General features: G+C 46.5%; 1 protein-coding gene across 2 annotated transcripts in view; it reads right to left on the bottom strand.

Annotated features, from left to right (window-relative positions):
• The window catches only part of CLSTN1 (calsyntenin 1), a 58270-nt gene that overhangs the window by 21545 nt on the left and 15305 nt on the right, over positions 1 to 21420 (bottom strand). Inside the window, exons 2-5 of one of the 2 annotated variants that reach the window (XM_066637018.1) lie at positions 18486 to 18608; positions 5055 to 5084; positions 3285 to 3480; positions 383 to 591 (exon numbers count right to left, since the gene is read on the bottom strand). In XM_066637018.1, coding sequence (XP_066493115.1) covers positions 383 to 591; positions 3285 to 3480; positions 5055 to 5084; positions 18486 to 18608 — 558 coding nt within the window. The remainder of the gene's footprint in view (positions 1 to 382; positions 592 to 3284; positions 3481 to 5054; positions 5085 to 18485; positions 18609 to 21420) is intronic. The other variant, XM_066637019.1, reaches the window with a different exon arrangement.

Here is a 21420-nt window from a genome sequence, read left to right as displayed (position 1 = left end):
AAAGGCAGTGGTAGGCAGCTTTGACTACAGACAACAGGGGTGCTCTGGACACCCTGCCTGTCCAATACCAAAGAAGGCCCAGGCTCTCACTCAGATTCTAATCTAAGGGATAGCTTTCTACAATGCAGACCTGCTATTTTCACATGCTTTTGTTTTACCATGTGAGTGATTCATTCTACTTAGAACACCCCCCACCCTTAGGTCTCTTGTACGGAGGTAAGTCAGATCTCTTTCAGAGAAGCTTCTCATTGGTTAATGATCCTATGTTCAATATGTTCAAGATGGGGGACATTTTTTAAATGCCACTGCAGTACAGGACTAATTGGACAGTATCCTGAACCCCAAACAAAAGCCAGACATCCTGCCTGTAAGTTCTCCTTACCGTCTTTGTCAATAGTAAAGGGGACATCTGGGGTCACAATTTCATAGCTGCAGATCTGACTGAACTGTGGAGAACAGTCGGCATCCACGGCTTCTACCTTCAGGATGTTGTCATACTTCTTTCCTTCAATCACGGCTGCTTTGTAGGATTTCTCTTTAAACACTGGCGCATACTCATTGACATCATTCACCTGGATATGCACTGTTGCCCTGGAAACAAAGAGCAGGGTGCGATTAACATGCAGCGGTGTCAAAACAAAACCTCAGGCTTTCACTGTTCCTCACAGCAAACCCCCAATTAGGCTTCACTGCACACTTACCCTAAAGCACTTTAGAATGCTTTCTCTCCCACCTCTGCAAGATTGCCGTTATTCCCAATTTATGGAAAGAAACACCGAGGCAGAGAACTACAGACATGTGTGGTGAGCCCACGAAAGAGGTGAGCTCTTATGCTCTCCCGTGCATTGGGATTCAGAGGCAGCTCTCATTCCACTGTGACTAGTAACTACTGATCAAGCTAGTCGCCTCTTTATGTCCATCCTTGCTCTCCTGTCAGTTTCACTTTATGACTGCTGGTTCTGCCATTGGGAGAGAAACTGCTTTCCATCTACCATCTCAAACCACATAAGCATACACTTTTCAGTCAAGGCTAACTCCAAGCAACTTTCCTGTAAGCAAAGTTCAGTGGATCCTCCCTGGCCCGTTGTCTCACTAGAGACAGGTGTCAGTCACTCTGGCATTGCCTATGTACATCCTGGGTCAAGCCTTCCGGAAGACCAGCCCTTTCATCACAACGGCAGAGAGGAAAACAAAGTAACAAGAAGTGGCAGTTCACCAATCCACCCATGTGGTATTATATGTGCAACAGAAAAAGCCCCAAGAAGTCTGGAACTGTCAGTCCTTCCCTCTTGTACCTGAAGGTTACATATGAAGGTCCTTTACTATGAAGCAAACTAAGTGCTCCACGGAGGATCAAATATCAGAAATGCAAACATTATTCAGAAACAAAACTCCTCTGTCCTTCAAAAGCATTGATTAATTTGTGCACCGTTTTCAGGAAGAGCCTCCTTTTGCTCCCCTGCTGAGTAAAGAGAGACCAAAGGGGACCTGCAACTTGTGGTGGAGTTCTTAAAATGCCTTATTTCCCCACAGATGCCACTCTTTGGATGCCACATAACAGAGGGGGAAAATTGCACTTGCCACACAAGACAGAAGTAAGAGTGACTGAGTATTTTTCTTTGGTGACCCTCCCTCAGCTCTGCTTGGTCTTCCCCTCAGGCAGCAGCTGTTATCAACATGGCCCCCCACTTCCATTTTAAAAAATGCTTCATCTGCATATTTTAAGCAGCTTCAAGTCCAACTAGCTATGAGATCACCACCAGCTCCAACTTTTACTGGGTCATCCACTGGGTAATCCACTCCAAATACTACATCAGCCCTTCAGGGCAGCAACCCCAATGCTGTCAAGGACTGCAAAGAAGGATTTATACCACAGACCCTCCCTCCAAAGGGCTCTGCTTCATAATCACATGCCTGACCTCAGCACTAATATTGCCTTTCACAATAAACAAATTTCTCCAAAGCCCTGCAAAATCCAATTCAACGCTGAAATGAACTGGACGCACCAAGAATCTACTACAGACACCTGTCTAATCCACAGATTAGACTACTTGAACTTCTGCTACACATGAGGACAAGACTGTGCCTTGGCTGGAGTGGGCTCCTTCTCTCCCAGAACTGCCCCTGCCACCTAAGAGAAGACTTCCCCCCCCCCCCAAAAAAAACCTACAACTTGAAGGGCACAAACAGTCTACAGGCAGAATGCAGTGGGAATAAACCTATCTTTAGCAAGGGAATATACTGCTATGGACAAACGTACAAAAGCAGATGAAATATTACGATAGTTGAAACTGTTGATCCAGACAACACAAGCCAGATAGGCTCCCATCTGAAACATTTAGTGAAAACTGAACCTTTGTACCTTTATAACCTTTGTACAATTTCCGAGCATCCTTAAAAACCCTGTGATTTTCTCATTCACAAAGATGTGATTATGTAATTACTTTTGGCTTTCTGTTTGTAGTGTATTGTGTCTGTGTACATTTTATATGATTTCAAAAGTTGTCTTTTTTTGCCAAAGATCTTTCAATAAAGAGTGTCCACAAAGGGAATAAATCACTCCCATCAGTTACTCTTGGTAGTTTTTGGCAGTCCAGGTGTCTTTGATCCCTACTTTTCCTGTGCAAGGCAGACTCCCCCCTCAGCCTGGTTGGGACCAGTTGCCATGTGATTCCTCCCCTCCAAAAACAGTGGCCATGGTCTCAGAGTTTGTTTCCTCCACCTTTTCCCATCATAGTGCAAGTTACAATTTTGAACCGCAAACTACTGGCAAGAAAAGCAGGGGGGGGGAAAATATTTTTTTTGGGGGGGAGCCGTATCTGTGGATCCTGAATACTTATCCATGGATTTGGTCCCTTACCTCTGGAGAATCCTCTGATCCTGGCAGTTCTAAAAAAGCAACTCTGTTTTTCCATGAAATAGGAATTTGCGTTTTTAATGCTTTATAAGGCAGAGCAGAGCTCTCCTCACCTCCGGGGGGGGGGGGGAGGTATTTGCCCATATCCGCAGTGTCACGTAACTACGGGAGGTTCTGGAATGGAATCCCCACGGATACAGGGGCACGCCTGTAACCTTAAGTCAGAATTTGGGTGCAAGCACCTGAAAATTCTCACTCTGTTGCTGCTTCTGCAGTACTGGTACCAAAATCATGGGTGGCCACGGCTGACAATCACCTGGCTTTCATTCATTCATTCATTCATTCCAAGACGCAGAAACCACACTCCATCAGGAAAAGATCAGGCTTAATTCCAGTTTCTCCTCTCTCCCGCCCACGCTGTACTTACTTGTGGGATTTTTTCATGTTTGCTCCATCTGGTCCCTTCCCACAGTCATAGGCCTGGATGGTGAATGTGTAGTCCTTCCGCAGCTCACAGTCCAGCTTTTCTTTGGAGCGTATCATTCCCTCCCCAGTGGATTTATCCACCACCACCGCTTCAAAGGGGACATTTTGCCCGTGAATTTTAAATCCACAAATCTCACCTAAGAGATTCAAAGCAAAGACGGTTAACATTTTAAGGTAACAGGTGCGCACGTACATACTTCTGTGTGCACACGCGTGAGTTTTGTTTTAAACAAGTCACTCAACAATTTTGCAGCCAAGGGTTTGTGAGGGTCTGTGGACCAAGCAAAGAGGCATTGTGCTTTAAGATGGGTGAGAGTTCTGGGGACTTGAATTCATAAGAATAAATCAAAAGGCATACATTTGCTTTCCAAGCAGTTGGTTTACTTTGCATCCATTCATGCAGGAATACAAAAAGAGAGAGGAAAAAAGAAATGTAGACAGGCATTTCACAGGAGAACTTGAAGGCCAAAACAGAGTAGAGGTCTTAAGAGAGCAGACAGCCAAGCCCACAGGGAGTCTCTTCTAGGCCAAGCTACTGGGAAACAGCTGGGCAACTGGTTGGTTTTTGACCATAGCGGAAGGTTAAAAATGCAGTTACAGAGTTGGAGAAGAGAAAAACACACAGAACACAGGTGGAAAGAAAGCTTCAAGGTATAGCGAAGAGTCAGCACTATAATTAACAAAAATATTCTGTCAAGGAATCAAAAAAGGACAAAGTCTTCCTGTGCAATGTACCTGGCTTAAAAAACAAAAACAAAAAGTTAGGGATCGGGATGAACTACCGAATGAGAAAGGTAGAAATACCAACTTTTCAGGCATCCATTTCAACAGCTACCTACTAGCTCCTCCATCATCTGCATAAAGCCAGATGCTCCCTCTGTGCTGGCTTGCAGGGGTTCAATTCCCTGCAGGTCTCCTGGACAGTCCTACAGCCTGGAAGAGACTGATGTGAGCCTAGTACAAGCATAACATCCTTAGCCTCCTAATCACGGCTAGAGGACTGGCAGTATCTCACATGCCGGCACACTCCTGCTTGCTCCTAAGCACATCCGGGAGGGGAGCCAGCCATGGAGCAGGGCTGCATCTGCACCAATTACCATTCACCCAAGTTGGTTTCAAAAACCAGTGTTTACAAACCTGCTTCAGACCAGTTTCGGTTATGCGGAAAACCAGCCATTGCTTGTGCTCATGTTGGTGGAGACCCAATCCTGCACTATGGTTAGCGCTGAAAAGGGGAATAATAGGAGCCGCACGTGCCATGCCCACCAGGCGCTCTTGTATCTTTATTTACGCTTACGATGCGGTGCCTGCACTTGGGTCACAGCATGCCAGCTTCACTGCAGCCAAGGTGAGCCAAATGCTTGACTGTGACCTGCGGTTGAATGTTCCATAGCGCACATGGCATCAAAAGGTACCCTCAAAAAAGCAAGCCTGAGAAAAACACTTTTTAGAAAACCTACACAGCCTGAAATATTAATACCACACAGTTCAAACGGATGTCTGATTTACCGATATTTCTAACCGAGGGTTGGTTACATCACATTGTCTAATCAATATATTTTGAGTGGGAGGGGAGAGGAAAAAACTGGGAGAACAGAATGGGGTTGGGAGAGCATGACAGGATCTTCTGTTTAAGTGCTGATTCCCCATTTCATAGCCAAAGTTAGTGGGTTAATAGTCATAAAAAGGGATAGAAAGAACCCTTTATCACCTTCTCTGGTGACTGTCACCTCAAAACTCTCTAAAGGGGAGAAAAGATAAACCCAAGTCAGTAATACAGGAAAAAAGACTGAAGAGGGAGCAAATCAGGAAAAGGTCAAAGTTGCAGACATTACACAGAAACCCTCTGAGCATTTTTCTTTTAAAAAGCCCCACGCGACTTAAGTGAGAATTGCTGGTCTCCTGTGCACTGAGGGCAATGGCCTGGCTTTCTGAATGGTGGCGCTGAAAGGGCATGCCAGACCCCACACCATTTGCCGCACCTGTACCACCTCACCGTACAACTGCCAAGAGGAAGAGAAGATCAACACTCCTCCCATGCATTTCACAACCCCAACGCACTTTCATTACAGCCTTCTGTCCTGCCACTGCAACACCGCAATGCTCAACTCTCACGCACTACAAGCGTGTGCAAGTAGCACCAGCCCCTTTCCCCAAATTGCTCACCACAAAACAAGCTGCATGACATCTCAAGCCCCTTCTTAAGTTACAAGGCCAATTTCACCATAGAAACAGCACCCTCCACCGTGACAAAGATACCTACAGTGGTATCTTGCTTAACTGTTAAGCAACAGTTGCTGCTTTTCAGGAAGAGATCTGCCTCTCACAACATCCGCTCTCAAGTGTATTTATAACGGATTCTTATTTTACACACACACACACTCAAAAATCACCTCAAATATCTGCAAGAGGTGGCTGGGTTTAACTGAACAAATTTAAGATGTTTACAATCCTTTTTGTAGTGCCCAGCGCACGCTGTGGCCATTAACGTTCTTCAAGAGGGTAAAACCTGCTTCAAAGTGAAAATGGGACATTTCAGTGAGAAGCCTCCACCGCCCTCCAGGTCTCTGGTTCAAAACCAAATACATTTTTCCCACTTTTCCAACTAGAGTAGCTCTCCAAGCAACTCACAAAGAAGAGGAACGTTGTATTGGGGCCCAGGAGACACAATCAGCAGAAATTCACAATTAAACAACACACATGAAGCAGCTTGGGATCTTTAAGGAGTGTCAGAAGGACTGGCTGGAGAACAATTTTCCACATACTGATACTCTACATTTCTACAGCATTTGTGAGTGCACACAGCGCTTCATGTGCAAGGATCCTATTGAAATAATACAGACACACATGGGCTGGAGGAGAAACGGAGGGAATGACTCTGAACTAGAGTCTTGATGCCAGCCTCTGCTAGGAGGTAAGCCAAGCGTTGCATTTCTTGGCATCGCAACTAATCCACTCAATAATGTGTCTCCAAAACACATCAGCAGGGTTATTGGATCACTGCACTCGTGGTGTACAAATCTACTCCCACCTACTCTCTAATACTGACGTAGTCCTGTGGCCCTGTCAGTGAACTACTACAATTGTTAAGCCAAATCACCCATTCCAACTTGGGGGGGGGGGGTCGCTTACAGGTTCAAGGAGATCTCCCTTCCAAAGTAGTATGGGATTAGGCCAGAAAAGCATTCTTCTCTCTGCCATTACTGACTTATGGAATTCAGTGCCACAACAGATGCAGATAATGACTGGTATAGACCAAAGGAGATTAAACCAATTCAGGGAGGATGGTCTGTCAACAGATCTCAGCTAAAGTACGAAACCTCCAAGCAGGCCTAGGAGAGGGGGGTAAAGGGGGTAATCTGTACCTGGGCTGAGGGTCAGAAAGGGGGCCCAGGAGCCAAAGATGGAGCCCCAGAAATTTCCTGGGATCTTACATTTTCCAGTCTCACCCATACTCAATACCCACATGGGATGCTGGGGGGGCATTACTGTGGGCACATGGTGGCAAATATCGCTACAAGCCATATACACCAGGTCCAGGAATGCATACTTCCCTTAACAGTGTCACATCTGGGAGGAAACTGACCTGCTACAGTAGCTCTTTGGTTTGTGGCTCTGCTAACCATGATAGAAGAGCTACCCACTGACTGGGTACCAGTGATGTTATTTTATCCGCTGTGGGTTCTGGAACTTGTAATATGTTGTGGCTCGTTTTCAAGGCTTATCCTTCCCCAAAGCATCAACTTTTCAGAAGCCACTTCCAATACAGTTCACATGCACAAAAGCCCTACTGGGTATACACAAGTACACTGCTCAAAACAATAAAGGGAACACTTAAACAACACAATGTCACTCCAAGTCAGTCACACTTCTGTGAAATCAAACTGTCCACCTAGGAAGCCACACCGATTGACAATCAAGTTCACATGCTGTTGCACAAATGGAGTAGACAACAGGTGGAAATCATGGGCAAGTAACAAGACACCCCCAATAAAGGAGTGGTTCTGCAGGTGGTGACCACAGACCACTTCGCAGTCCCTATGCTTTCTGGCTGATGTTTGGGTGACCTTTGAATGCTGGCGGTGCTGTCACTCTAGTGGCAGCAAGAGGCGGAGTCTGCAACCCACACAAGTGGCTCAGGTAGGGCAGCTCATCCAGGATGGCACATCAATGCGAGCTGTGGCAAGAAGGTTTGCTGTGTCTGTCAGTGTGGTGTCCAGAGCATGGAGGCGCTACCAGGAGACAGGCCAGTACACCAGGAGACGTGGAGGAGGCCGTAGGAGGGCAACAACCCAGCATCAGGACCGCTACCTCCGCCTTCGTGCCAGGAGGAACAGGAGGGGCACTGCCAGAGCCCTGCAAAATGACCTCCAGCAGGCCACAAATGTGCATGTGTCTGCTCAAACGGTCAGAAACAGACTCCAGGAGGGTGGTATGAGGGCCTGACGTCCACAGGTCGGGGTTGTGCTGACAGCCCGACACCGTGCAGGACGTTTGCCATTTGCCAGAGAACACCAAGATTGGCAACCTCGCCACTGGCACCCTGTGCTCTTCACAGATAAAAGCAGGTTCACACTGAGCACATGTGACAGACATGACAGAGACTGGAGACGGCAGGGAGAACGTTCTGCTGCCTGCAACATCCTCCAGCATGACCGGTTTGGCAGTGGGTTAGTAATGGTGTGGGGTGGCATTTCTTTGGGGGGCCGCACAGCCCTCCATGTGCTCGCCAGAGGTAGCCTGACTGCCATTAGGTACCGAGATGAGATCCTCAGACCCCTTGTCTGACCATATGCTGGCGTGGTTGGCCCTGGGTTCCTCCTAATGCAGGACAATGCTAGACCTCATGTGGCTGGAGTGTCTCAGCAGTTCCTGCAAGATGAAGGCATTGATGCTATGGACTGGCCCGCCCATTCCCCAGACCTGAATCCAATTGAGCACATCTGGGACATCATGTCTCGCTCCATCCACCAGCGCCACGTTGCACCACAGACTGTCCAGGAGTTGGCGGATGCTTTAGTCCAGGTCTGGGAGGCGATCCCTCAGGAGACTATCCGCCACCTCATCAGGAACATGCCAGGCGTTGTAGGGAGGTCATACAGGCACGTGGAGGCCACACACACTACTGAGCCTCATTTTGACTTGCTTTACGGACATTACATCGAATTTGGACCAGCCTGTAGTGTGTTTTTCCACTTCAATTTTGAGTATGACACCAAACCCAGACCTCCATGGGTTAATAAATGTGATTTCCATTGATGATTGTTGTGTGATTTTGTTGTCAGCACATTCAACTATGTCAGGAACAAAGTATTTAATAGGAATATTTCGTTCATTCAGATCTCGGATGTGTTGTTTAAGTGTTCCCTTTATTGTTTTGAGCAGTGTACTTAGGACCATCTCTTTAGACCCAGCCCTTGGTTCTGTTTCAGCTGGCCTGCCAGAAGAGTCAACATGTTTTAGTCCAGATTTTGGCAGCTCCCTTGACTTACTGGGCCATTGGCTGCAGCTCCCCATTACGGATGCAATCCTATACACTGTAAGAACATAAGAACATAAGAACATAAGAACAGCCCCACTGGATCAGGCCATAGGCCCATCTAGTCCAGCTTCCTGTATCTCACAGCGGCCCACCAAATGCCCCAGGGAGCACACCAGATAACAAGAGACCTCATCCTGGTGCTCTCCCCTACATCTGGCATTCTGACTTAACCCATTCCTAAAATCAGGAGGTTGCGCATACACATCATGGCTTGTACCCCATAATGGATTTTTCCTCCAGAAACTCGTCCAATCCCCTTTTAAAGGCGTCTAGGCTAGACGCCAGCACCACATCCTGTGGCAAGGAGTTCCACAGACCGACCACGCGCTGAGTAAAGAAATATTTTCTTTTGTCTGTCCTAACCCGCCCAACACTCAATTTTAGTGGATGTCCCCTGGTTCTGGTATTATGTGAGAGTGTAAAGAGCATCTCCCTATCCACTCTGTCCATCCCCTGCATAATTTTGTATGTCTCAATCATGTCCCCCCTCAAGCGTCTCTTCTCTAGGCTGAAGAGGCCCAAACGCCGTAGCCTTTCCTCATAAGGAAGGTGCCCCAGCCCCGTAATCATCTTAGTCGCTCTCTTTTGCACCTTTTCCATTTCCACTATGTCTTTTTTGAGATGCGGCGACCAGAACTGGACACAATACTCCAGGTGTGGCCTTACCATAGATTTGTACAACGGCATTATAATACTAACCGTTTTGTTCTCAATACCCTTCCTAATGATCCCAAGCATAGAATTGGCCTTCTTCACTGCCGCCGCACATTGGGTCGACACTTTCATCGACCTGTCCACCACCACCCCAAGATCTCTCTCCTGATCTGTCACAGACAGCTCAGAACCCATCAGCCTATATCTAAAGTTTTGATTTTTTGCCCCAATGTGCATGACTTTACACTTACTGACATTGAAGCGCATCTGCCATTTTGCTGCCCATTCTGCCAGTCTGGAGAGATCCTTCTGGAGCTCCTCACAATCACTTCTGGTCTTTACCACTCGGAAAAGTTTGGTGTCGTCTGCAAACTTAGCCACTTCACTGCTCAACCCTGTCTCCAGGTCATTTATGAACAGGTTGAAAAGCACCGGTCCCAGGACAGATCCTTGGGGCACACCGCTTTTCACCTCTCTCCATTGTGAAAATTGCCCATTGATACCCACTCTCTGCTTCCTGGCCTCCAACCAGTTCTCAATCCACGAGAGGACCTGTCCTCTAATTCCCTGACTGTGGAGTTTTTTCAGTAGCCTTTGGTGAGGGACCGTGTCAAACGCCTTCTGAAAGTCCAGATATATAATGTCCACGGGTTCTCCCACATCCACATGCCTGTTGACCTTTTCAAAGAATTCTATAAGGTTGGTGAGGCAAGACTTACCCTTACAGAAGCCATGCTGACTCTCCCTCAGCAAGGCCTGTTCGTCTATGTGTTTTGAGATCCTATCTTTGATGAGGCATTCCACCATCTTACCCGGTATGGATGTTAGGCTGACCGGCCTATAGTTTCCCGGGTCCCCCCTCTTTCCCTTTTTAAAAATAGGCGTGACATTTGCTATCCTCCAATCTTCTGGTACCGTGGCCGTTTTGAGGGACAAGTTGCATACCTTAGTCAAGAGATCTGCAACTTCATTCTTCAATTCCTTAATAACCCTTGGGTGTATGCCATCAGGGCCCGGTGACTTATTGATCTTTAATTTATCAATGAGGTCTGAAACATCTTCTCTTTTAACCTCTATCTGACTTAACTCCTCGGTCAGGAGGGGCCGTTCGGGCAGCGGTATCTGCCCGAGGTCTTCTGCCGTGAAGACAGATGCAAAGAACTCATTTAATTTCTCTGCCATCTCTAAGTCTCCTTTTATCTCCCCTTTCCCTCCCTCACCATCCAGAGGGCCAACCGCTTCTCTGGCGGGTTTCCTGCTTCTAACATATTTGAAGAAGCTTTTATTATTCCCCTTAATGTTGCTGGCCATGCGTTCCTCATAGTCTCGCTTGGCCTCCCCTATCACCTTCTTACATTTCTTTTGCCACAGTTTATGTTCCTTTTTATTCTCTTCATTAGGGCAAGACTTCCATTTACGGAAGGAAGCTTCCTTGCCCTTCACAGCCTCTCTAACTTGGCTGGTTAGCCATGTGGGCACTCTCCTGGATTTAGCGGAACCCTTCTTTCTTTGCGGTATACACCTCTGCTGGGCCTCTATTACTGTTGTTTTAAGCAGCCTCCATGCACTCTGGAGAGACTGGACTCTTTTTACCCTCCCTTTCAACCTCCTTCTAACCAGCCTTCTAACTGTATAGCGTGCTGGTTTTTTGTGAGGATTCTGTGACTCTCCCAGCTGGTTTCCACGACTCCCCGGGGAGCCACGGCTCATAGTCTGGGAATCACTGCCCCAAAGCAATTTCTACTGGCCTGACTGCCAAAGCACAGCTACGTTCGTTGTCAGGTAACTGTTCTCCTTAGGTATCCTGCCATTTCCATTATGGACCTCAAGGGAGCATATACCAGGTTTCCAAAGTTGTCACCCATCAAAGCACTAACTAGAGCTGCTTATCTTCAGTAAGGTTAGTCCATCATAGGCCTTCAGAGTTGTTGGCATCCTTCAGTCTCGGAAGACTATGGTGTCACGCTCTGAATGGTGGCTCTGGAACAGAGTGTCCTCTCCAGTGCGCGAAGCCTGGGTAAAGTAGGTATGGAGGATAGGCTGTTACCCATGCAGCAAATCCCCCCTCTCCACGTCGCTGAAATGGTCCAATGGAAAGGCAGAAGCCCATACGATTGGTTCCAGCGGCGTCGCAGGAGTTGCCAGAACGTGACTGTGTTCAGCCATGAACTGCCTCAGGGACTCCGGCTCCAGATTTTGCCTCGAGGTTGACTCCTGAAGCCTTTTCCATAACTGGATGTAGCCACAAGGCAGTGGAGGTTTGGGATCAGAGTTTTCCTTCTCTCAGATGAGCTGCCTTCCCAGGCTGACGAGTCCCATCTACCCGGTGGCTGTTTAGTCGCCTCTTACGACAAGTACAGCCAAACTGAGGGCCTATTCTTATCCCCAGCCCCCAGGGGAAAGCCCCCATAGGCCTTCAGAGTATGCCCTAGAATTTATATAAACAGGTACCAGTACTTTCCAATTAATAAATGCCTCCCTGCTTGATCCGCAAGAGTCGATTCTTACTTGTCATAGGTGACCAGGCAATCTGCACTTTTGCTCAGAATTAAAAAGAGATTTGATGGGCTTGACATTAACCTTTGAAACTGAAGCACACTGTCCAAAAGGCCTCTGAGGCTGCATTTCCCACAATGGCTGACCTGCACATTGATGCAAAATGCATGAACAAAAAACAAAAACAAAACAAAAAAACACGTGCAAATATTTGCTATAGAGGGTATGGACTATTTGAAGGAGAAAATCTTCCCTGAGTGCTTGGATCTCCTCACAGCACTTGCATGACAAATTCCAAGCAGGCCACATTTTTTAATTAGGCTTTTGAAATACTCATTTGGCCATTCTCTATTCTGCAAAAAAAAAAAAAAAAGGCCAGGACTTTGACCCAGACATTTCTGAGAGTCATGAGAAAGAGAAGAACATCTTTTTAAAAAATTTAATCCACTAAAAGGGAGGTCTTTGTGGCTGCTCTGCATATGCTAATTGAACACAGAGGTCATGGTTTAAGAAGTGCCGTTTTTCAGGCACAAACTAATGGGTATCCAATGTTTCTACCAGGGCTTTACAGCTGCTGTATGTCTTTTGAAAAATAAAAGAAAGGCAGATGCAAATTAGCTCCTGAGGACACTGAAGTCTAGTACTAAGCACAGCTTTTCACATTCAATCCAGAAACCAATGGGGCAAAGCCCTCAGAACAGCTACTTTTGCAGCAGAACTGCAGCTGTCACAGATACTCTGTGTGGAGCCACACCACCCCCAGTGGGGCCCAGAGCAGTGGCGTAGCTAAGGGGGTGCAGGGGGTAGCAGTTGCACTGGGCATCAAGCTTTAGGGGGGCAACAAGCTGAGCGTGACACCAGTGACCAAAATTGTGAAAATCTTGGTATGCATCAATAATACCATCATGTTATATATCATTGGAAAGGTAAATTAATACAGAAAGCAATGCAACAAACTGCACTGGAACATCTGTATGCTATCAAACATTATGGCCAATTAACAAGAAAATGAAAACACAATTGCCTTGTGGAACAAAAAGTGGATTTGCTTAACTCCAAAATGAAATATGAGACTGATTGTTCTGAGTGCCAATGAGATGTTATTATGATCCAGTATGGAACCAATAACTTTTTATTTATTTAATTAAATTTGATTTTTGTCATGGGGGCTACAAAATCTTCTTTGACCTCAGGTAGCAGATATATGCCTTAGCTATGCCACTGACTGGGGGTAGGCAACAGAGCAAGTGGGTGGTGAGCTGCTGGGGGGTGGTGGAAGTGGGTTCCTCCCAATTTTCACTTTTTAAAAAGCCTGGGCATGATGTCAATTCTGGTTGTGACATCACTTCCGGGGCAACATTTTGATCTTGGCACCGGGTCACATGATCATTAGCTATGCCACTGGCCCAGAGAGGGTCCAATATCTGCATCTCCTATGATGTCTCCCTGCAGCAAGGGCTTGCACTTTTTTTTTAATCTTTAGGTATCAACACTGCCTCCAGCTCCCCCCTGCTCACTAGCTCAGCCAGGTGGGCATCATGGTCACCCCACATGAAGCAAGAGCACACCTCCCAGAACACTTCTGTGCACTGAAGGGGAAGAATGGCAATGATGGAAAAGTTGACCTTTGAGAAAGTCTGTCTGCCATGATTTGTGTTCTCAGTGCAGAAAGCCCAGATGCACAAAATACATCATTCTTCAGGCATCCAAGAACGAAGCAAGGGAGGCATCTATGAGAAGCAGAGCTTTTTCTATGGTGGCCCTGGTTCAGTGGGACTCCCTTTGACCAGAGATGTGCTTGCTTGGTTGCCACCCTATTCTCCTTGCAGCTTGCTAGTGTGGCTACTCTTGTGTATTTTGGTTAGTTCTGTGCAAGTGTGCTCACTGTTATGCCATTTTGGGCTTGTTTCATCCTTGATTGTACGTGGCCTTCTGAGTTCATGGCCTTTTTTAACATCTTTTTTATATCTTTTAGTATTTTTACAGGCCTGATTCCTCTATGATTTGCTGCGCTTTGCTCTTTTTATCTGACTTTTTATCTGACTACTGTTTTTATGGGTATCTGTTAATGTGTTTTAGTATGCTTTTATTTGCAGTTAAATTATGTTTTTAATCTGTTTTTAATCTGTTGTAAGCCGCCCTGGGTCCCTTTCGGGGAGAAGGGCGGGATATAAATAAAGTTTATTATTATTATTATTATTACATTGTTTTGAGTTTATGATGGTGAGCCACTCTAAACTGTAATTTGCAGGGGAAAGATGAAAAAAATGTTTATAAATGAACAAGCAATTTAGAGTGGCCGCACCATGGGGGGGGGTAGGTATAGAGAAAGACAAAGTGAATTTTTTAGTGTGGCAGGAATCAGAGCATATTTCACATTATCGTTCCTTTCCTATACATATTTTCTCTGAAGTGATCCCTACTGATTTTGATGGAGTCAACTTTCAAACAAACACAATAAGAACTGCAAACCTACTTCAATTGCTAATATACAATTCAGCTACTTGTCTGGGGGCACCCGACCTCCCTCTGGTACCCATGAGTGGTGGTAGAACAGGACCTGACTGACATCACATTTGTTCAAATCTTAGCCCTGTCCCATCTCTTGGCGTCCTTAGGCAAGCTGCTTCCTCCCAGCCTCAGTCTTCTCTATCTGCAATTTGGGCATAATAGTGTGGCACTGTGCTTTGCATAAGTGACACACGTATGCTAATATTTTGCAATGACTGAATACAGGGCTGCCTGGTCTTTGAGGGCTGGCTGTTCTTCCCACACTCCAAATGTCTATCAGTATATGGAAGGAACCAATGATGGACCAACATGACAGCAGGAAAACTCAATTTGAAGCCACTGACTTCCCTAACTTACACTTGTACTTGACCCTTACATTAAACCAGGATTCCTGGTACCCCTCCTCTTTCAGCCGTGTGAAGTGTTTTTTTGAAAGAGGGAAGGGCTGACATCATTCATTTAGAAATTAGCCAGCAAGCCTGCTTGCAGGAGTCCATCCAATTCTATCAGCTAATTGGATCTGACAAGGCCAACGCCCTTCTCTGATCACTGACTCAAGCAGAGCTGCCCATTGCCCCCTGTCTATCAATTAAACTCTCACCAAGCCAAGTGCTCCAATACACTTTTGCCAGCCGCAGCATCGCTCCCTGGCCCTAAACAAACAAGCACAGCGAGGAGATGCAAACATCAGCAATCACTCTCTGGAACATGCGCCACACACAAATCCAGGGAGAAAAGGGAAAAAAAGACTGACAGAAGGCTTGAATTCAAAAGAGATCAACTGCGCCTAGAGATGCCTGCCTGAGGATTTGCAGATCCTGCGCATAAGCCGTCATCTCAAAATGGATGCTTTGACTCAGATGGGGCAGGCACCTGGGTGCAGAGCATTTCATTCTTAACCAAAAGTCCTTCCATGCTCCTAATGGGCCATGTTAAGGCTTCCATTCCACCTCAGAGATTGCCTTCTCATCTTGGGATGCCAAAAGTGTGGCTCACTTCTTAGGACCAGAATGTGCCACTGCAGCATGTACAGGAATTGCTGGGACACAGCACATTCATATGCCGAGAATGCTCACGCCACTAGGGCTAGGCTTACCTCTGGCACACTTATCTGGAGGCCCAGAGATGACTACTGGTTTTCAGGGGACTGAAGCTACAGCAATGGAGAAGGCAGCGTGGGTCGCCTTTGCAAGAGCAGACAGATACCGAGGCACAAAACAGTTTAATATTGAGAGTAAAAATGAACAATTCCTGACTAGCGACATCTCTCTAGGATTTCAGAACCATCTTCCACAGATGTGCCACTCTGTATAAAGAGGCTTCCCACAATCTTGTTATACTCGTGTTGCCAAGAAGTCAAACAGGGGCTTCCTACTTGTAAAGGAAGCTATGGGGGACTAAGCCAAAGGACCAAGCTATGGCCTGTCCAAGCAGCCATGGGAGACAAAAAGCAAGATTGCAAATCCACTGATGCTGTAAGGCCACAAGAAACTGAACAAATCTAACAAACTGAACAAATTTTCCTTCTACATGGAAGCCAGGGGACTAGGATCTGCTCTCACCATAGAGAAACCATTGTGCAAATCACAACAAATTGCCAAATCTAATGACAGTAATGAAGGTGTTCTCCAATATTTCAGATGGCTGCTTATACTGTCGTGTCAGAGTCAGGTGCTCCATCTTGGGAGAGATTTTATTTAGCCAAAGGTTTATGTAGGCAAGCCTCGAATTAAAAGCTTACACTGAGAGAGAGAGAGAGAGAGAGAGAGAGAGAGAGAGAGAGAGAGAGAGAGAAGACTAAACACCAAACACATAATCTCCTTATGTCAAGCCAATGAAAGAAAAACAGGTAGGATGTGTCTAATAATCCCTTTGCTCACTGCAGCAGACTTCAAGGCAGTCTGATGCTCGGGAAGACACAGCCTAGGGATCTTACAACTTCCTGCCGTTAAAATGCCACTGCCACAGGTCCTTTCCACAACAGTTACAGCAAGTTATTGCCTTCCACCTCTTCTGTAAATACTGAAAGATACTGGTGTTCCCACAAACTCTGCAGTTCATTCGTTTTTGTTTTGTGTGCTCATAACCTGGACTTTTCAGTATACTTGATAGTGCTATACACGAAACCCTAATGCCGGTCCTGAAATATGGCACCCAAAGCTGAACACCATACATCACAGAAGGGGCTTCCCCAATATCTTATTTCAATTAATGTACTTCTGCTCCTATTATTACTGACAATCAGCCTGAAGAAAACACAGGTCATCGTTCAGGATGTGGACTCACCTCCCTGCATTACAATCTCTGAGCATGAACTGGAGGTTGTCCATGACTTTGTGTACCTTGGCTCAACGATCTCTGACACTCTTTCTCTCGATACCGAGCTAAACAAACGCATCGGTAAAGCAGCTACCACGTTTTCCAGACTCACAAAGAGAGTCTGGTCCAACAAGAAGCTGACGGAACATACCAAGATCCAGGTCTACAGAGCTTGCGTCCTGAGTACACTTCTGTACTCCAGCGAGTCATGGACTCTTCGCTCACAACAGGAGAGGAAACTGAACGCTTTCCACATGCGCTGCCTCCGACGCATTCTCGGCATCACCTGGCAGGACAAAGTTCCTAACAACACAGTCCTGGAACGTGCTGGAATCCCTAGCATGTATGCACTGCTGAAACAGAGGCACCTGCATTGGCTCGGTCATGTCGTGAGAATGGATGATGGCCGGATCCCAAAGGATCTCCTCTATGGAGAACTCGTGCAAGGAAAGAGCCCTACAGGTAGACCACAGCTGCGATACAAGGACATCTGCAAGAGGGATCTGAAGGCCTTAGGAGTGGACCTCAACAAGTGGGAAACCCTGGCCTCTGAGCGGCCCACTTGGAGGCAGGCTGTGCAGCATGGCCTTTCCCAGTTTGAAGAGACACTTGGCCAACAGTCTGAGGCTAAGAGGCAAAGAAGGAAGGCCCATAGCCAGGGAGACAGGCCAGGGACAGACTGCACTTGCTCCCAGTGTGGAAGGGATTGTCACTCCCGGATTGGCCTTTTCAGCCACACTAGACGATGTTCCAAAACCACCTTTCAGAGCGCGATACCATAGTCTCTCGAGACTGAAGGTTGCCAACATACATATAAACATAAAACTGCAGTAGCCTTTTGCCCCAAGCACAGCACAGTTCTGGCCTCTCAAAAGCTAGCTTGTTTTGAAGAACAACCACCAAATCTATCTCAGAAGCTCAACTGTTTAACCCAAATACACATGATCATTGGGTTCTTCCATGTCAAACACCGCTTTGATCAGCAACCCACCTAGGAAATCATTTGGGTATTACTGTGTCCTAAAAACAAAGGCAAGCAGAAGCTAGATCAGCATCTACTGACAAGAGTTTCTCCCAACTGTTCCACAGCAACAACGACCAGGTCTTTTCCCTTCAAAATCAAGACTACTGAAAGCTGAAAGGGAAAACCAGGAATGGATTTTTGGGTGCAATGCAAGCTCAATTCTGGCACAGAAAAGACATTCCTGGGCTGAACATGAGCTGAGAGGCACCAGGGTCCTCACCGCCATGTCCTCCCACCACCATTTTGTTCCCATCTTCAGTTGGCAGCTCTCAAGGTTTTAGCAAAACACAGAAAATAGATCCTACAAGCATCAAATCTGCCCACCCCATCCTAAAGCACTGGCTGTCCACACATTCATTTGATATGTACCCTGCCCGCTCCTTTCCAGAGATGCTGAACTGAACCAGACCAAGGACAGAGCCCTCCACTTAAACTCTCTGCTTCCCAGTGTGGTGCCAATCCACTGAAACAATGCACCGGAGGCCATAATCAGTTCAGTACAACATCTCTGTATAGGCATCCCTTCCAGTCAACATTTCTCATGCTTTCAAGAGACACACTCACTTCCTTTAGTGAGCAAACAAGGGATCCCCTACCTGCAAAACGGAGAGGTGAATCTTTATCCAGTGCTATCAACGGAGGGTCCAACAGGACTGTGTTGTCGTTTTCTGTAACTATGCCGTGATAAGTGGTTTCAATCCATGGTTTGTGCTTGTTAACTAGAACAAGAGAGGAAAAAGGTGAGATTTTAAAAAGACACATGACATTTTGTAAATATATATTTCAATCACATATTGAAGTGTCTGTCTTCCACTGAAAAACGCCAAGTTGCCTGAAAGCCATATCCCTTATACACTGTAAACCACTTCAAATAAATAATCTTCAGAGATTTCTTGACGTGCTAAATGACTGTGGCTTAGATCAGCTAGTCACGGAGCCCACCAGAGGACAGGTGACTCTGGATTTAATTTTGTGCGGTACGCAGGACCTGGTTAGAGATGTAAACGTTACTGAGCCATTGGGGAACAGTGATCATGCTGCGATCCGTTTTGACGTGCACGTTGGGGGAAGAATACCAGGCAAATCTCTAACAAAAACCCTTGACTTCCGACAGGCGGACTTCCCTCAAATGAGGAGGCTGGTTAGGAGGAGGTTTAAAGGGAGGGTAAAAAGAGTCCAATCTCTCCAAAGTGCATGGAGGCTGCTTAAAACAACAGTAATAGAGGCCCAGCAGAGGTGTATACCGCAAAGAAAGAAGGGTTCCACTAAATCCAGGAGAGTGCCCGCATGGCTAACCAGCCAAGTTAGAGAGGCTGTGAAGGGCAAGGAAGCTTCCTTCCGTAAATGGAAGTCTTGCCCTAATGAAGAGAATAAAAAGGAACATAAACTGTGGCAAAAGAAATGTAAGAAGGTGATAGGGGAGGCCAAGCGAGACTATGAGGAACGCATGGCCGGCAACATTAAGGGGAATAATAAAAGCTTCTTCAAATATGTTAGAAGCAGGAAACCCGCCAGAGAAGCGGTTGGCCCTCTGGATGGTGAGGGAGGGAAAGGGGAGATAAAAGGAGACTTAGAGATGGCAGAGAAATTAAATGAGTTCTTTGCATCTGTCTTCACGGCAGAAGACCTCGGGCAGATACCGCTGCCCGAACGGCCCCTCCTAACCGAGGAGTTAAGTCAGATAGAGGTTAAAAGAGAAGATGTTTCAGACCTCATTGATAAATTAAAGATCAATAAGTCACCGGGCCCTGATGGCATACACCCAAGGGTTATTAAGGAATTGAAGAATGAAGTTGCAGATCTCTTGACTAAGGTATGCAACTTGTCCCTCAAAACGGCCACGGTACCAGAAGATTGGAGGATAGCAAATGTCACGCCTATTTTTAAAAAGGGAAAGAGGGGGGACCCGGGAAACTATAGGCCGGTCAGCCTAACATCTATACCGGGTAAGATGGTGGAATGCCTCATCAAAGATAGGATCTCAAAACACATAGACGAACAGGCCTTGCTGAGGGAGAGTCAGCATGGCTTCTGTAAGGGTAAGTCTTGCCTCACAAACCTTATAGAATTCTTTGAAAAGGTCAACAGGCATGTGGATGCGGGAGAACCCGTGGACATTATATATCTGGACTTTCAGAAGGCATTTGACACGGTCCCTCACCAAAGGCTACTGAAAAAACTCCACAGTCAGGGAATTAGAGGACAGGTCCTCTCGTGGATTGAGAACTGGTTGGAGGCCAGGAAGCAGAGAGTGGGTGTCAATGGGCAATTTTCACAATGGAGAGAGGTGAAAAGCGGTGTGCCCCAAGGATCTGTCCTGGGACCGGTGCTTTTCAACCTCTTCATAAATGACCTGGAGACAGGGTTGAGCAGTGAAGTGGCTAAGTTTGCAGATGACACCAAACTTTTCCGAGTGGTAAAGACCAGAAGTGATTGTGAGGAGCTCCAGAAGGATCTCTCCAGACTGGCAGAATGGGCAGCAAAATGGCAGATGCGCTTCAATGTCGGTAAGTGTAAAGTCATGCACATTGGGGCAAAAAATCAAAACTTTAGATATAGGCTGATGGGTTCTGAGCTGTCTGTGACAGATCAGGAGAGAGATCTTGGGGTGGTGGTGGACAGGTCGATGAAAGTGTCGACCCAATGTGCGGCGGCAGTGAAGAAGGCCAATTCTATGCTTGGGATCATTAGGAAGGGTATTGAGAACAAAACGGTTAGTATTATAATGCCGTTGTACAAATCTATGGTAAGGCCACACCTGGAGTATTGTGTCCAGTTCTGGTCGCCGCATCTCAAAAAAGACATAGTGGAAATGGAAAAGGTGCAAAAGAGAGCGACTAAGATGATTACGGGGCTGGGGCACCTTCCTTATGAGGAAAGGCTACGGCGTTTGGGCCTCTTCAGCCTAGAAAAGAGACGCTTGAGGGGGGACATGATTGAGACATACAAAATTATGCAGGGGATGGACAGAGTGGATAGGGAGATGCTCTTTACACTCTCACATAATACCAGAACCAGGGGACATCCACTAAAATTGAGTGTTGGGCGGGTTAGGACAGACAAAAGAAAATATTTCTTTACTCAGCGCGTGGTCGGTCTGTGGAACTCCTTGCCACAGGATGTGGTGCTGGCGTCTAGCCTAGACGCCTTTAAAAGGGGATTGGACGAGTTTCTGGAGGAAAAATCCATTATGGGGTACAAGCCATGATGTGTATGCGCAACCTCCTGATTTTAGGAATGGGTTAAGTCAGAATGCCAGATGTAGGGGAGAGCACCAGGATGAGGTCTCTTGTTATCTGGTGTGCTCCCTGGGGCATTTGGTGGGCCGCTGTGAGATACAGGAAGCTGGACTAGATGGGCCTATGGCCTGATCCAGTGGGGCTGTTCTTATCTTATGTTCTTATGTTCTTATGTTCTTATGTTCTTATTTAACTCCATCTTGTTCCAGCATGTCAGAAGAACTTCATTGCACCCACGGAAACAACAAGCACTCCATTTTATGCTAGGGTGAATCCATCCACCATTTGGTCA

This window comes from Tiliqua scincoides, chromosome 9 (genome assembly GCF_035046505.1).
Source record: "Tiliqua scincoides isolate rTilSci1 chromosome 9, rTilSci1.hap2, whole genome shotgun sequence".
NCBI lineage: Eukaryota > Metazoa > Chordata > Lepidosauria > Squamata > Scincidae > Tiliqua > Tiliqua scincoides.
The sequence above is the reverse complement of the archived record's forward strand: the minus strand, read 5'-3'. Positions and strand labels throughout refer to the sequence as shown.